Genomic DNA, 14,622 nt, shown 5'->3' with positions numbered 1-14,622 from the left:
GGTTTTCACAATAAAAGCTGATTTCTATTCACCATTTATTTATCTGGGTTCCCAGTTTCATTTGATTTCCAGATTCTCAATATTCTACACCATCTTTTTTATTTTTTGGCTAACTAATCAAGGTATTTCAAAAAATGTTATCCAACATGTGTATTTGTTTTTAGTGACAGGTTCAGTAAAGCTCTCCAATATGCCACCAGATGGAAATGGAATGCAGCTCGTTTCTACATTATCAAAGCATGTGGTACTTCATACTGTTCAATCATGCAAATCACCACATCAGTTTCAGCCTTAGATGTAGTTTAATATATTTAATATTCAGTACCCATCTTTCTATCCTAGTTTCTCAGTCTTTATGACTGATTTATTCTGAGTTTCTTCAAGAAGTTCTTGGAAACAACATTCCCAGAAATTGTTTAATGTTTAAAACAGTTGGTAGCCTTTTAAATTAAATGCCACTTTTGCTAGATATAAAATCTGAAGTTTACACTTACTTGTCTGAAGATTTTTATTCCACCTCACCTATATTTTATAGCAATGAAGACAGGTAAACTGGCCTGCTTCCAGTAGAGCTGGGTGGGTGGGACTTCACAAATTTTGTTACGTGAAAACCCCAATCCCTGGGGAAAAGAAATTGCTAGTAATGGTTGTTTTTCTGCTTACATGTTCATATATTTTTAACTTTTAATGAACATATTATTTTAGTAATTAAAAAACAGAACTTTATTTTTGTTTGGATAATAAAGATGTTTTTTAGCAAATGTAACAGTAAAATCCATCTTGTTAATATTAAGATATTATTAATATCTTCATTACACTGCTGTATTTGGTGTTTTTTTCTTCTTATTCCTAGTTTCAATATTTTCAATAAATGCCCTTCTGTAGTAGGAGTATAATGGTGTTTGAAGAGCATATTGAGTCAGTAGTCTTTTCCCCAAAAACATTAATCCTAGCTAAATGAAGGATAAGTGACAAAGTGAATAGAAGTCTGGCTGTTTCAGATACAGAGGAATAACAATAAGAAAACATAAAATCTAGAAACATAAATCATTTTTATTATATCTCTATATATATATCTTTTGTATGTTAGTTTTTTTTCATGTTCTGTTGTAAAATATTAGAGATGTCTAATATTTTATTCATTTCCAGACAATGAGAAGTCAACTCAAAATTCAGGAATCATAATTTCAATCAGTATATTTGGGTTCTTAGAAGAGAAGTCACTCTAGCTTTGAAGATGAAAGAAGGTCATCAAAGAGAAAAAGTGCCAAAGCAAAGAATAAACTTTATGTGCCATCATTCCATCCTGTGTACCTGAGGTTTTCATTGTTTTCATCACTTATTTATATATATTCATTCCTGAAGCTGACAGGTATCTGTTCCTTTCAAAGTCTAGTCATATTATGTTATCAAAGAAAACATAAGACTAAAGCTCAGAACACACAAATGCTCTCTCTCTTTGATGGACAGAATCTTAGTTTTGAATTTGAAAGTTAATTTAAATAAATAAATTTATATGAACTCAAATATTCTAAACTATCTTTTATATTCTGAAGCACAGTCGGTAATTAGGTTCTTAGCGTTAAGGAATAGTAAATTGATCTCTACTAAATAATTCACTAAAGGATTATGAGAACCAGTACATTCAGGTCTCTTTCATATGTACTAAAAAAAAAAATGGTTTAATGGGAAAGAACTCTGGATTATAGGGCTAACAAAAGCAGCACCCTACTAATGTAATTTTAACATGAGAAACAGAATTAGAAAATACAGAAAACACACAAAAAATGACAAAGGAGATAAGAATCTTTTAAAATCACACAGCTAGATGTCTGTCAATTCCAGCCAACTTAGAATCCCTTTCCTCCAAGTCCGCTTTCACACTGGAAGATGTAAGTAGAGACTGGCTACAAAAACCTGGTGAGAATTTAAGAACTCAGATGAAAAAAGGTAGTAAAAGCATTATTACTGTTGCAAATGCTTCCTACTTTAGGATAATGACCCTCAGCAAGATTATAGAATATGCCACTTATCTTTCACTTCTCTCTGCATAACATATCTGTTGACCAACTTCCTCATGGCCGTCTTTACTTCCTTATTTCGCAAGGTGTAGATAATGGGATTAAGTAAAGGGAATATCACAGTATGGAACACAGACACCACCTTATCTAGGGAAAAAGAGTCAAATGGGTGAGCATAAATGTAGATGGATGGCCCAAACATAAACACCACAATGGTGATGTGGGAATAGCAGGTGGACATGGCCCGGCTGGTACTCTCCCCTGAGCCTGAGTGTTTCTTCAGCATGGCCAGGAGGAAGGCATAGGACATTAGGAGAGCAATGAAACATACCACAGAGATCAGACCACTACTAAAAATCATCACTAACTCCTCTGGGAAGGTATTGCCACAGGCAATCCGGACTACCTGCGTGATGTCACAGAAGTAACTGTCTAACTCACTGGGCTCACAGAAGGGAAGTCGAACAATGAAAGCCACTTGTATTATAGAATGAATAAAGCCCCCCAACCAGGAGACAGCCACCAGGATACAGCAGAGACGTCGATTCATGATAGTAGCATAGTGGAGAGGGCGGCAGATAGCAGCATAGCGGTCAAAGGCCATTACTGTGAGCAGGAACATCTCGGAGGCCCCAATGAAGTGCAAGAAGAAGAGCTGTGCAATGCACCCACCAAAGGAAATTCTCTTCCTTTCCACAAAGAAGTCTACGAGCATTTTAGGGGCTGTGATGGAGGAGTACCAAATGTCAAGGAAGGCCAGATTAGCCAACAGGAAATACATGGGTGAGGTCAAATGAGGGTCAAGTCTGATGGCACAAATAATAAGAATATTTCCTGGAAGTATGAACAGATAGAAGGATAGAAATATAACAAATAGGACTAGTTGTACCTCTCGAGTCTGGGATAGGCCAGTGAGAACAAATTCTGTCACCCTGGTGTAATTTGCAGGTTCCATTTCTTCGCTTTTAAAATAATATGGCTATAAAAAATAAATAAATTACAATTATTCCAAATAACATTTAACTAGATTTATTTTACTGCTATTGAAATCATCAGATTGGTCTGTGTCATTAAGGGACTTATTAAGATACATTTGATTGTCCCATCTGATGTCTGATAACCCAAGATATTGAAAGAATAAGTGATGACCTGAAAATTAGAAATACTGAAACCATATGAAGCATGTCACATATCTGAAACCAAAAATCCCAATCTATTAATGTAATTAATTTCTATTTTTTATGAAACTCAGCAGTGCACTAATCCTTTTCTCATATATCTACCTTAGTAAGCAATATGTGTAGCTATTTATGAGAGAAGCCAAATTATAAACTGGTAATAAGAAAAGCTAGTTATTTCTAGATTTTTTGTTGTTGTTGTTGTTGAGAAATCTAGCCAACCTGGATACTTATGCTTGTTGTCTAATAGCAGGCACACTGATCTGGCATTGCTTTCATTTTAATCTTTCAAAAAGATCTCAGGGCTTCATGTGTGGTGAATGGTCATTTTTTCCTTAACCAAAGCCTATACAGCTTAATCGTTAGCAATATAAATAGCCACAATATGCAACAATGCAGGGACATATATGAAAATTCTTCTGGCTATGACCAGATGCCATTATTCCACGGAACATGCAGTTTATCCACTGTTCCAGGAAGGTAGGAAAAAGATATAGTGATCTGAGGAATGGGTATGCTTGCCACCCAAGCTGACCCATTCTGCCACTTCAAGGTGACAATGGGAATAAGATTATTGCTAAAATTTTGCTCAAGTCCTAGTATTGAACCTACCACTATTAGATAGAACAAAACCCATCAAATAAAAATAAGATAATCATTCACTTTACCAAATATGCTTAATATAAAAACTGCCCATTGAAGAAAGTATTTCTTATAACCGACAGCCAATACTGAAGAGTTTTTTCTGTTCTACTGATGTGCTATTTTATAATATTTCCTCTCCTCAGGAAGTAAGCATAGAAAAACAAAATTAAGATTCTATAAAACCAAAAAAAAAAGATACTATAAAACCAGATTTAACAGCTTCCAGGCACTAAAGCTTATGTATACTATTGACTGAAGAAACCCAGTGTTTCTTCCCTGCAATCTACTGACTCAGTTTGTGCATAATTTTAACAAACATAAACATATGCCTTGCCTTCCTGATCTGTTAAAAAAGCATTCATAAAGAAGGGATGGTTCACTACAAGTAGACACACGGAGAAAGACCAGTACTTAGCCGCAATCTGACACAAAAAGCAGAAAAAAACATTCAGAAAGCTCAGCATTATGGCATTATTTAGCAAAAGAGTAAATATTCCCACATCCATGAATAGCCCAGGGTGGGCCTCAGTGATTTAATTAATCATGTTTAGTAAGATAAGGAAATTTAAAATTCAGTTTAGAAAGATTTTAGTCAAAAGAAAGATAATGCTGCCAGTTTTCCATCCTCAACTTTCTTAAGAGCATGATTACCCGGACTGACATTATTTCCTAGGAATCCAGAAAGCAATGGTTTTATTATATTTACTTGTAGAAGGTGCCTGATAGCCTTCATAAAACTTTACATATGATGTTGAAAGCTCTATCCCAAAATATATACCTTCTGTGTCACTTCTGTAAATTATTCGTTTCTTCAACACATATTTAGGGAACATCTACTATGTGCTAACTGCTGAGAACACAACAATGAACAAGGAAGACTCAGTTTCTGCCTCACTGAACTTCCATTTTAGAAATATAGACAGACAAAAAATTAGTAAGCAAACAATAAGTCAATGAACTACAAATAAGCAAAATAAATAATTACCACTATTAATAAGAGACAAGAGGGAATTAAAAAGGGAATTATGACAGAGAATAAATGGTAGTGGCATGTGGTAGTGATGGTGAGGGCTTTTTAAGAAAAGCATCTTTGAACTGGTGACATTTCACCTAACTTTGAAAATAGAAGAAAAGCATTTTAGGAATAGAGAAGAGCAAATACAAAGGCCTTGTGATAGGGAAAAGTTTGTAGGAACTACAGAAGACCTGCAACTTACTGAAGCACAAGAACAGAGTAGAGATGGCCAAGGACCAAGTAATATGGTCTATAAAAAGAAAATTAGATTTTAACAGTTTCCAATATATTTTGGAATAGATTGCTATATTATATAGCTTGTTAAGCTATATAAAAAGCTTAACAAAATTTGTGATTTAGAAATATCACCCTGGCCACTTTGTAAATAAATTGTAGTAGGATTAGATATGGCTTAAACTACAGATAAAGCAGGGTGCCTGGGTGGCTCAGTTGGTTAAGCAACTGCCTCCGGCTCAGGTCATGATCCTGGAGTCCCGGGATCGAGTCCTACATTGGGCTCCCTGCTCAGCGGGGAGTCTACTTCTCCCTCTGACCCTACCGCCTCTCATGCTCTCTCTCTCATTCTCTCTCAAGTAAATAAATAAAATCTTTAAAAAAATAAAATAAAATAAAAATAAACTACAGATAAAGCAACAGCTATTGAGAGAAATAAAGTGTTTTCTTTAGAAAATATTTAGGAGATGCAATTAGAGGATTTAGTGTTATATTGTAGTCATTATTGTCATACTATTAAAAATGTAACTTTATATCTTCCATGTCTAAAATGAGGTTCATCCCGCACATTCAGGTTTTTAATAAAATTTGAATGAATCTGCCATAAATATTTAGGAATGCTCTGTCCATAACTCTAAGAAAAACTTGGGGTTGTGCCAATATAATCCAGAGCAAGGAATTACGTTTGTGGGAATTCTGGGAGGAGATAAGCCATCCATGGAGGCTGGGTTAGGGCATTTCCTTCCTAGGCTGTCATCTAGAGTTAGCTAACCTAAGCCAGCACTTAACTCTTAGAGCAGCTGTATTAGTTGGTCAAGCAGGTTTTACTTTATTCTGCCTACACTACACCTCCCAAGCCTGCTCCTCTTTTTATTGTCTTTAAATAAAAATTGTATATATTTAAGGTGTACAACACAATTTCATACACATATGCACGTGAAATGAGTACTATCATCAAGTTAATTAACAATCTCTTCACACAGTTTTTTCAGGGTTTTTTTTTTCAGTTTTCAGTTTTCATGGTTTTTTCAGTTACAAGAACACCTGAAACCTACTCTCTTAGCAAATTTTCAGACTTCAATACAGTATTATTAATGATAGTAATTATTCTGTACATTAGATCTCCAAACTTATCTATTCATTCTACATAACTGCAACTTTGTTTTTGACCAACATCTTCCAATTTCCCCCACCTCCTTGTCCCTGGTAACAACCATTCTACTCTCACACCCAAAAAGGAAATGTGATATAATAATAATATAATAATTATTATATATATAATTCTGTCTTTAAAAAAAAAGAGATTCTAAAATATTAGCTATCATCCATTTGCAACAACATGGATGAACCTGGAGGATGTTATGCTAAGTGAAATAAGCCAAACAAAGAAATACTGCATGATCTCACTTATATGTGAAATCTAAAAAGGCCTGTTCTTCTTTTAACAACATCTACTGAATTCCCATTCTATGTTTAATCTGCAGGGATGTAGTATCTAGAGGATGACTATGGAGATACCTAGAAGTACAGAGGCTTTCCCTACAGGTGAGTGAACCGTGAACTCTCCTCAAGGGAACAAATGCTTTGGGGAAAAGTAAGAATCTGTGCAGAACTTCTTCCTTACCAACAATGCAGTGTTCATCCATGCATCTAGCCAAGCTCTTAGTAATCACACAGAGAATAGTTACCTTGCCAATTTGAGAAATTAAGGAGTCTAGCACAGAGATCCTGAAAGAGTAAAAGATTAAATGACTCAAGAGATACTGGATTACCCTCATACAAGAGGCATTTTTAAAATGTTAGCTATCATCATGACCATTGTTGATTCTCTTTCCTTAGAGAAAGATGTGAATGAAGAAGCCAGTGTCTCCCAGAGTAAAAGTCACTCATCTTAGCCCTTCCTGGAAATCAAAAGCTTGCAACACAAAGAACTGCTTTCAGACCCTGCTTTAATAACATAAGGTAGAAGGAGCAAGCTGAAACTGAGAAGCTGGGAAAATGGAAGAAAAGGAAATATACTGATGAAGGGGAAGAAAGCTGTAAAAGAAAGAGGCAGTTGTTAGTCCTGCATTTCTTCTGGGGATGAAAACAGTCCATCTTTATGGGTCACATTGCCACTGGTGAGTATTCATTTAAATGAAAATCAAAATAGTTTTATAAAATAAAGAAAGAAAATGTTGATAAATAGATTCAAATGAAGATTTATCGAAAATTCTTCCCCAGAGAATAGTACTTCAGCCTTTCAAACCTGCCGATCATAGGACTATGGTGAAGGCTATGTGGTAGAACTTAACCTTCCCTGAGCTAGGGGACAGAGCAAAGGAAACCCTGAGACTAAAGTCAAGTGAGGAAGGGAGCCTAGAGGCAAGCATGATAGGAAGGTACTAGATTTTTAGAAAACACAAATATGTGGAGGTTTTTGCTTTGTTTTGTTTTTATTATGTTATGTTAATCACCATACATTACATCATTAGTTTTTGATATAGTGCTCCATGATTCATTGTTTGCTTATAACACCCAAGGCTCCATTCAGTATGTGCCCTCTTTTTTTTTATTTTTAATTTTTTTATTGTTATGTTAATCACCATATATTACATCATTTGTTTTGGTGTAGTGTTCCATGATTCATTGTTTGTTCATAACACCCAGTGCTCCATGCAGAATGTGCCCTCTTTAATGGAGTTTATTTTTAAAGAGTACTCTACCTCAGGAAGATCCATGTTACAGCAAACCATTCAAAAAAAGATATTTTTAGAACATAGGATAAAGAATCACAAAAACAAAGTCATTATTTGAAACATTTTATCTTTATGAGTCTTATATATGTTGTATATAGACATGCATATATGATATCATATATTCCTTTAATTTCTCCAAAATCTTTATAAAGAATTGAATTTTAGAAAGTGTGGGGTACTTATGTGACATATACTCCAGTTTGAAAGGCAGCTAGAAAGAGCACTGAAGAATTAAGAAACTTGGATTCCCATGACAGCTTAGTCACCAAAATCTGCGTGACCTTAGAAAAGTCATTCAACTTCCCTCTGCAACAGTTTCTTCCTAGCAACATAAGGGATTTCAACTAGAATTTTAATGAATAATTTAGCTGTATAATTCTAGAATTCTATGAAGATAAAAGTGGATTGAGAGTGAAGCCCTAAAAAGGTATATAAAGAACAATGTGGGGGACAACATGGAGGGACAGTGATTAAATCATCACTGTAGATACACACAACATGTAAAAGAAATAATTTAAATTCATTTTTCCTATTCCTAAGACATTGAGCTTACCTATCTTATTCTGTAAGGAGATATTCTGTGACCTCTGAGACTACTCTGTGAGGAGATAGTATACAAAAACATCTTCACCATATAGTGGGATATGCGGAGACTATGGATCTTGAGTCTCACAAATAAACCAGCAGCAGAGGAGCACCTGGGTGGCTCAGTCATTAAACATCTGCCTTCAGCTCAGGTCATGATCCCAGGGTCCTGGGATCGAGTCCCACATTGGGCTCCATGCTCGCCAGGAAGCCTGCTTCTCCCTCTCCCACTCCCTCTGCTTGTGTTCCTGCTTTCACTATCTCTCTCTCTATCAAATAAATAAATAAAATCTAAAAAACAAAAAACCAGCAGCAGAGAATACCAAAATGTAGAATTATCTTGATTTCCTATATACGTTGTGGCCCACAGCAAACTAGGCAAGAAGAAAACATTAGCATCAGAGAAGGGCTGATTTCAATATGAGAGGATCATTTGCTCCTTGTGCATTTCTCTTAAAAGACAGATATGGAGTGTGAGTGCTTTGGTTCTAATCACAGCTGATCAGTTACTAGCACTAGCTATGTGACCTTGAGCAACTCACTCACTTCTCTCCCTTAATGTGTCCATTAGTGCAATGGAGATAGTAATAGTACCTACCTCATAGGTATTATTGTAGGGATTAGTGAGCTAATGCATGTAAAGCTCAGAAAAAATACCTGGTATATAATTCATACTTACTTAAAATATTATTACTGTTGTCATTATGATGATAATGATGGTTATATTTCCTTTGCAAAGAAGTTCATTAAAGAAACTATTATTCTTATATATGATGTCCAAAATATTGTCCTTATGTCTGTTTAGACTTCTTTATCCCCACTCTGTCCCCAGCTACTCTCCTTGGATCCAGAAGACTAAATCTGAGAAACAGCTTAGAGAAGAAAAGAACATCTGACTTCTAAACACTACCATCTCCTCCTGTTTTCCCCAGACTACAATCCTATGTGACTGTTGATAAATCACTATTGTTGAGGGGCCTGGGTGGCTCAGTTCATTAAGAGTCCAACTTGGTTTCAGCTTAGGTCATGATTTCATGGGTCACAATGTCATGGGTCATGAGATCAAGTCTAGCATTGGGCTCCTCACTCAGTGGGGAGTCTGCTTCTCTCTCTCTCATTCTATCTCTCCCCCCACTTTGGCACACTCTGTCTCTGTATAAAAATAAATAAATCTTTTTTAAAAAATCACTATTGTTAAATCATCTGGCTAGTCTCAGAAGGCCTTTTTTCCAAAATGCCTGAAATTCTGTATGAATAATTTCTAACAAATACTAGAGAAATCTGGGCTCCCATAGTAATACTCTGTTCATATCTCAAAAAACAAAACAAAAAACCTTTACTCATTTCATTGTCGTTTTTCACTTTATATTTTACCCAAAATATAACTGAAATGCTGAGCCCCTTAATGATATGAAGTATGTCTCATTTATATATCAATCTAGTGCCTAAGATAACTTCTGGCACACTATGGTCCTTAATATGTGTTTGTTGGATGGATGGATGGATGGATTTGTAAGTGAATAAACTAGTTGATGATGCTACAGGAAAAATTGTCACATACTTCTAAGTTCAATTGTTTTATTAATCCATTTGGTGTTTTCTGAGTCTGCTTCATGATTCCTGATTTTGTTTCCTGGAATCCTCTTTTTAAGATATCTATTCTACCCATATTAATTTCAAATAAGAGTCTCCTTGTTTTTAAGTTTTTTTTCTCTTTATCACCTCCAGAGTTGTTGGTACTACCTCCTCCAGTTCCTTCAAAATGAAACATGTCAGGCCCTATGTCCCCCACCTTCTTCACAGTGGCCATCTTGAAAAACCATCATAAGTCAGGTTTTTCCTGACTTCATTTTAGGAGTGACAGGATTCAAAATTTTGGAAGATTATTTTAATGATCTGGCACTCCCTGAAGACCCATAAATCAGAACAACCTTCTCTGATTGAGACTGTTTAAGAATGGCTCATCCTGTAAATATGAGATGATCAAGTTATCTTCTCAATGCCCTGTTCAGCCTTGGTTCAAAATGCCTTACCTGTGAGCAAAAAGCAAAAGAAGAAATTGTTTGTCCACCATGGTTAAGGTCTACTCTATATGATCACGATGTTTCCCTAACACCTTTCCTTCTAAAACCTTCTGCTTCTTACCACTATTCTTTGAGTACTTTACAGAGTTAATCCCATTATTATATCTACCCCAATGTCTCAAAAAATAGAGTAGTTTATGTAAATAATATAATGCCAATCTTCCACCTACCAGTTGCTGGTGACAGTTTTGGTGTAATCAGGAACTATAGAGGGGGTAGAGGTGCCTCTTCCCCCATCTACAACAGAAAGCTTTGTCTTCTATATTTTGGCATATATCAGTTCCTTCTGTGATGTAACAATGAGCTAACTAATATCATGGATTGTGACTAAGAAAATCAATTCTCTGGAGGCCAGGGCCATCCAGCTAGGAATCAAAACACTGAGGGAATAATTTAAAAGTTGATGTGTGCTTCATCCAAGGAACATAGAAATGCATCTGAATTTCCCAGAACAAGTAAGGAAAATGGCTCATTTCCCTAGATTAGTAGTAGAAAATGTCATGATGTGTGATACGCCCTCTGGACTATGATGTGCACTTCTAATTCTACTGTTCCAAAGGACTATATCACTTAGAGACGTTGGATCCTTAGGAAAATAGAGACCTATCCAAATCTAATACCACATGAATTGGTTGAACAGTTTACTGATGTTTGCAATAAAGACCTTAAGTAATAACTCCTTAATATTTGTTTTATTCGGTGTCTTCTACATGTGCTTAATGATTAGCTACTATGTGTCAGACACTGTACTAGGCACCAGGAATATAATGGTGAATAAGAGAGAAACTGTCCTTATTTTCTTAATCAACCTATAACTGACTGTCCCATCTATGAATCCACAAATACTTGTCAATACCTCTCACCCAGAAATGTTCTCTGATAAATAACTAGGTTCTATCTCAATTTTATTCTACCAGCCTTATCTCCATTTCATATCTTTCAGAAATTTTTCTTCCTAAAATTATCTTTATATTATACACTCTGTGAAGTGATGATGACAGAATTACCTTTAGTAAAGTTGCAGATACAAAATTAATACACAGAAATTGCTTGCATTTATATACACTAATAACAAATTGCAGAAAGAGAAATTAAGAAAATTTGCAATTGCACCAAAAAGAATAAAACAACCAGAAATAAACTTAACCAAAAGGGTGAAAGAACTATACTCTGAAAACTATAAAACACTGATGAAAGAAATTGAAGACAACAAAAACAAATGGAGAGATTTTCTATGCCCATGGTTTAGAAGAATTAATGTTAAAAAGGCCATACTACCCAAAGAATTCTACAGATGCAATGCAATCCCTATCAAAATACCAACAGCATTCTTCACAGAACTAGAACAAATAATCCTAAAATGTGTATGGAATAAAAAAGACCCTGAATAGACAAAGCAATCTTGAGAAAGAAGAACAAAGCTAGAGGTATCACACAATCCCAGATTTAAAGATATACTACAAAGTGGTAGTAATCAAAACATTGTGGTACTGCCAGAAAAACAGATACACCAATCAATGAAACAGGATACAGGTCCGAAATAAACTCACTCTTACATGGTCAACTAACCTATGACAAAGGAGGCAAGAATATACAGTGGGAAAATGTCTGTTCAACAAATGGTATTGAGAAGACTAGACAGCCACATGGAAAAGAATGAAACTGGACCACTTTCTTATACCATACATAAAAACAAACTCAATATGGATTAAAAACCCAAACGTGACACCTGAAACCATAAAACTTCTAGAACAGAACATAGGAAGTAATTTCTCTGACATCAGCCATAGCAACATTTTTCTAGATAGGTCTCCTCAGGCAAGAGAAACAAAACCAAAAATAAACTATTGGAAATACATCAAAATAAAAAGTTTCTACACAGCAAAGGAAAAAAACAATAAAACAAAAAGGTAATCTACTGAATGGGAGAAGATATTTGCAATAATAATATATCTGATAAGGGGTTAATAGCCAAAATATATAAAGAGTTTACACAACTCAACATAAAAAAAAAAATCCAATTTAAAAATGGGCAGAGGGGGCGCCTGGGTGGCTCGATCAGTTAAGCGTCTGCGTTGGGCTCAGATCATGATCACAGGGTCCTGGGATGAAGCCCCGCATTGGTCTCCCTCCTCGGCAGGGGGCCTGCTTCTCCCTCTCCCTCTGCCTGCCACTCTGCCTACTTGTGATTCCTCACTCTGTGTGTCAAATAAATAAATAAAATCTTTTAAAAAAATGAAAAGTAAAAAATCAATAAAAATGGGCAGAGGATCTGAATAGACATTTTTCCAAAGAAGACAGCTGGCCAACAGACACATAAAGAAATGCTCAGCATCACTAATCATCGAGCAGAAATGCAAATCAAAACCACAATGATATATCACCTTACACCTGTCAAAATGGTTTGAATCAAAAAGAGAAGAAATAACAAGTATTGGTGAAGAAATAGAGAAAAAGGAAACCTTGTGCCCTGTTGGTGGGAATGTAAATTGGTACAGCCACTGTGGAAAACAGTATGGAGGTTTCTAAATTAAAAATAGAAATGCCATATGATCCAGTAATTCTGCTACTACACATCTACCCAAAGAAAATGGAAACTGGTACCAAAAGATTGGGATCATTCCCTGCATATTTTCAGACTACAACGCTTTGAAATTGGAACTCAATCACAAGGGGAAATCTGGAAAGAACTCACATACATGGAGGCTAAAGAGCATCCTACTAAAGAATGAATGGGTTGCCTCTTTGTTTTGTGGACTGTTTCCTTTGCTGTGCAGAAGTTTTTTATCTTGATGAAGTCCCAAAAGTTGCTGATATCCAAGATCTATAAAGAACTTCTCAAACTCAACACCCCAAAAAAACAAATAATCAAGTCAAAATGGGCAGAAGACATGGACAGACACTTTTCCAAAGAAGACACACAAATGGCTAACAGACACATGAAAAAATGTTCATCATCATTATCCATCAGGGAAATTCAAATCAAAACCATATCAAGATACCACCTTACACCAGTTAGAATGGCAAAAATTGACAAGGCAAGAAACAACAAATGTTGGAGAGGTTGTGGAGAAAGGGGAACCCTCTTACACTGTTGGTGGGAGTGCAAGTTGGTACAGCCACTTTGGAAAACAGTGTGGAGGTTCCTCAAAAAATTAAAAATAGAGCTACCCTATGACCCAGAAACTGCACTCCTGGGTATTTACCCCAAAGACACAGACGTAGTGAAAAGAAGGGCCATATGCACACCAAAGTTCAAAGCAGCCATGTCTGCAATAGCCAAACTGTGGAAAGAGCCGAGATGCCCTTGGAGGAAACTTAAATGCATATCACTAAGTGAAAAAGAAGCCACTCTGAAAAGGCTATATACTATATGATTCCAAATATATGACATTCTAAAAAAGGCAAAACTATGCAGGCAGTAAAAAGGTCAGTGGTTGCCAGGGCTTGGGGGGCAGGGGTGGGGATAGGGAAGGATGAAAAGGCAGAGCACAGAGAATTTTTAGGACAGTGAAACTACTCTGTATAATAATACAATGATGGATTCATGTCATTATAAATTTGTCCAAACTTACAAAATATTCAACACCAAGAGTAAGCCATAATGTAAACTATGGACATTGGGTGATTACGATGTTTTGTAACAAATATACCATTCTGTTGGGGGACACTGAAAATGAGGGAATCTATGCATGTGTGGGGGCATGGGGGGGTATGCAAAAACTTTGTAACTTTCGCTTAATTTTGCTGTGAACCTAAGACTGAAGAGAAAAATGAAGAGGGGGAAATCGGAGGGGGAGATGAACCATGAGAGACTATGGACTCTGAGGAACAAACCGAGTATTCTAGAGGGGAGGGTGGTGAGGGAATGGGTTAGCCTGGTGATCGGTATTAAAGAGGGCATGTATTGAATGGAGCACTGGGTGTTATATGCCAACAAGGAATCATGGAACACTACATCAAAAACTAATGATGTAATGTATGGTGATTAACATAATTAAAGAAAGAAAATTAAGTCTTAATTTTTAAAAATACGGAAAAAAAAATCTCCCTCCTTTTGGGTTTATCTACTCACTCTGCCAGTCCCTTCAGGCATAATGGTGTTAACAGCTCTACTGTTTC

General features: G+C 35.9%; 1 protein-coding gene across 1 annotated transcript; it reads right to left on the bottom strand.

The window, feature by feature from the left end:
* Positions 1-2,013: 2,013 nt before the first annotated feature.
* On the bottom strand, positions 2,014-2,982 carry LOC114221467 (olfactory receptor 4M1). Its single transcript, XM_028119584.2, has one exon. The coding sequence runs from the start codon at positions 2,974-2,976 to the stop codon at positions 2,014-2,016; it is 963 nt and encodes a 320-aa protein (XP_027975385.2). The 5' UTR covers positions 2,977-2,982.
* Between the last annotated feature and the right edge of the window lie 11,640 nt (positions 2,983-14,622).

The sequence above is a fragment of the Eumetopias jubatus genome, unplaced genomic scaffold (genome assembly GCF_037043125.1).
Source record: "Eumetopias jubatus isolate StellerSeaLion01/CBP00866 unplaced genomic scaffold, mEumJub1_p1.0 scaffold_7, whole genome shotgun sequence".
NCBI lineage: Eukaryota > Metazoa > Chordata > Mammalia > Carnivora > Otariidae > Eumetopias > Eumetopias jubatus.
This window is presented reverse-complemented; position numbering and strand designations above follow the sequence as displayed.

Excerpts from the sequence above, each read along its gene's own strand:
- LOC114221467 (XM_028119584.2), bottom strand. The coding sequence starts at position 2,976 with ATGGAACCTGCAAATTACACCAGGGTGACAGAATTTGTTCTCACTGGC.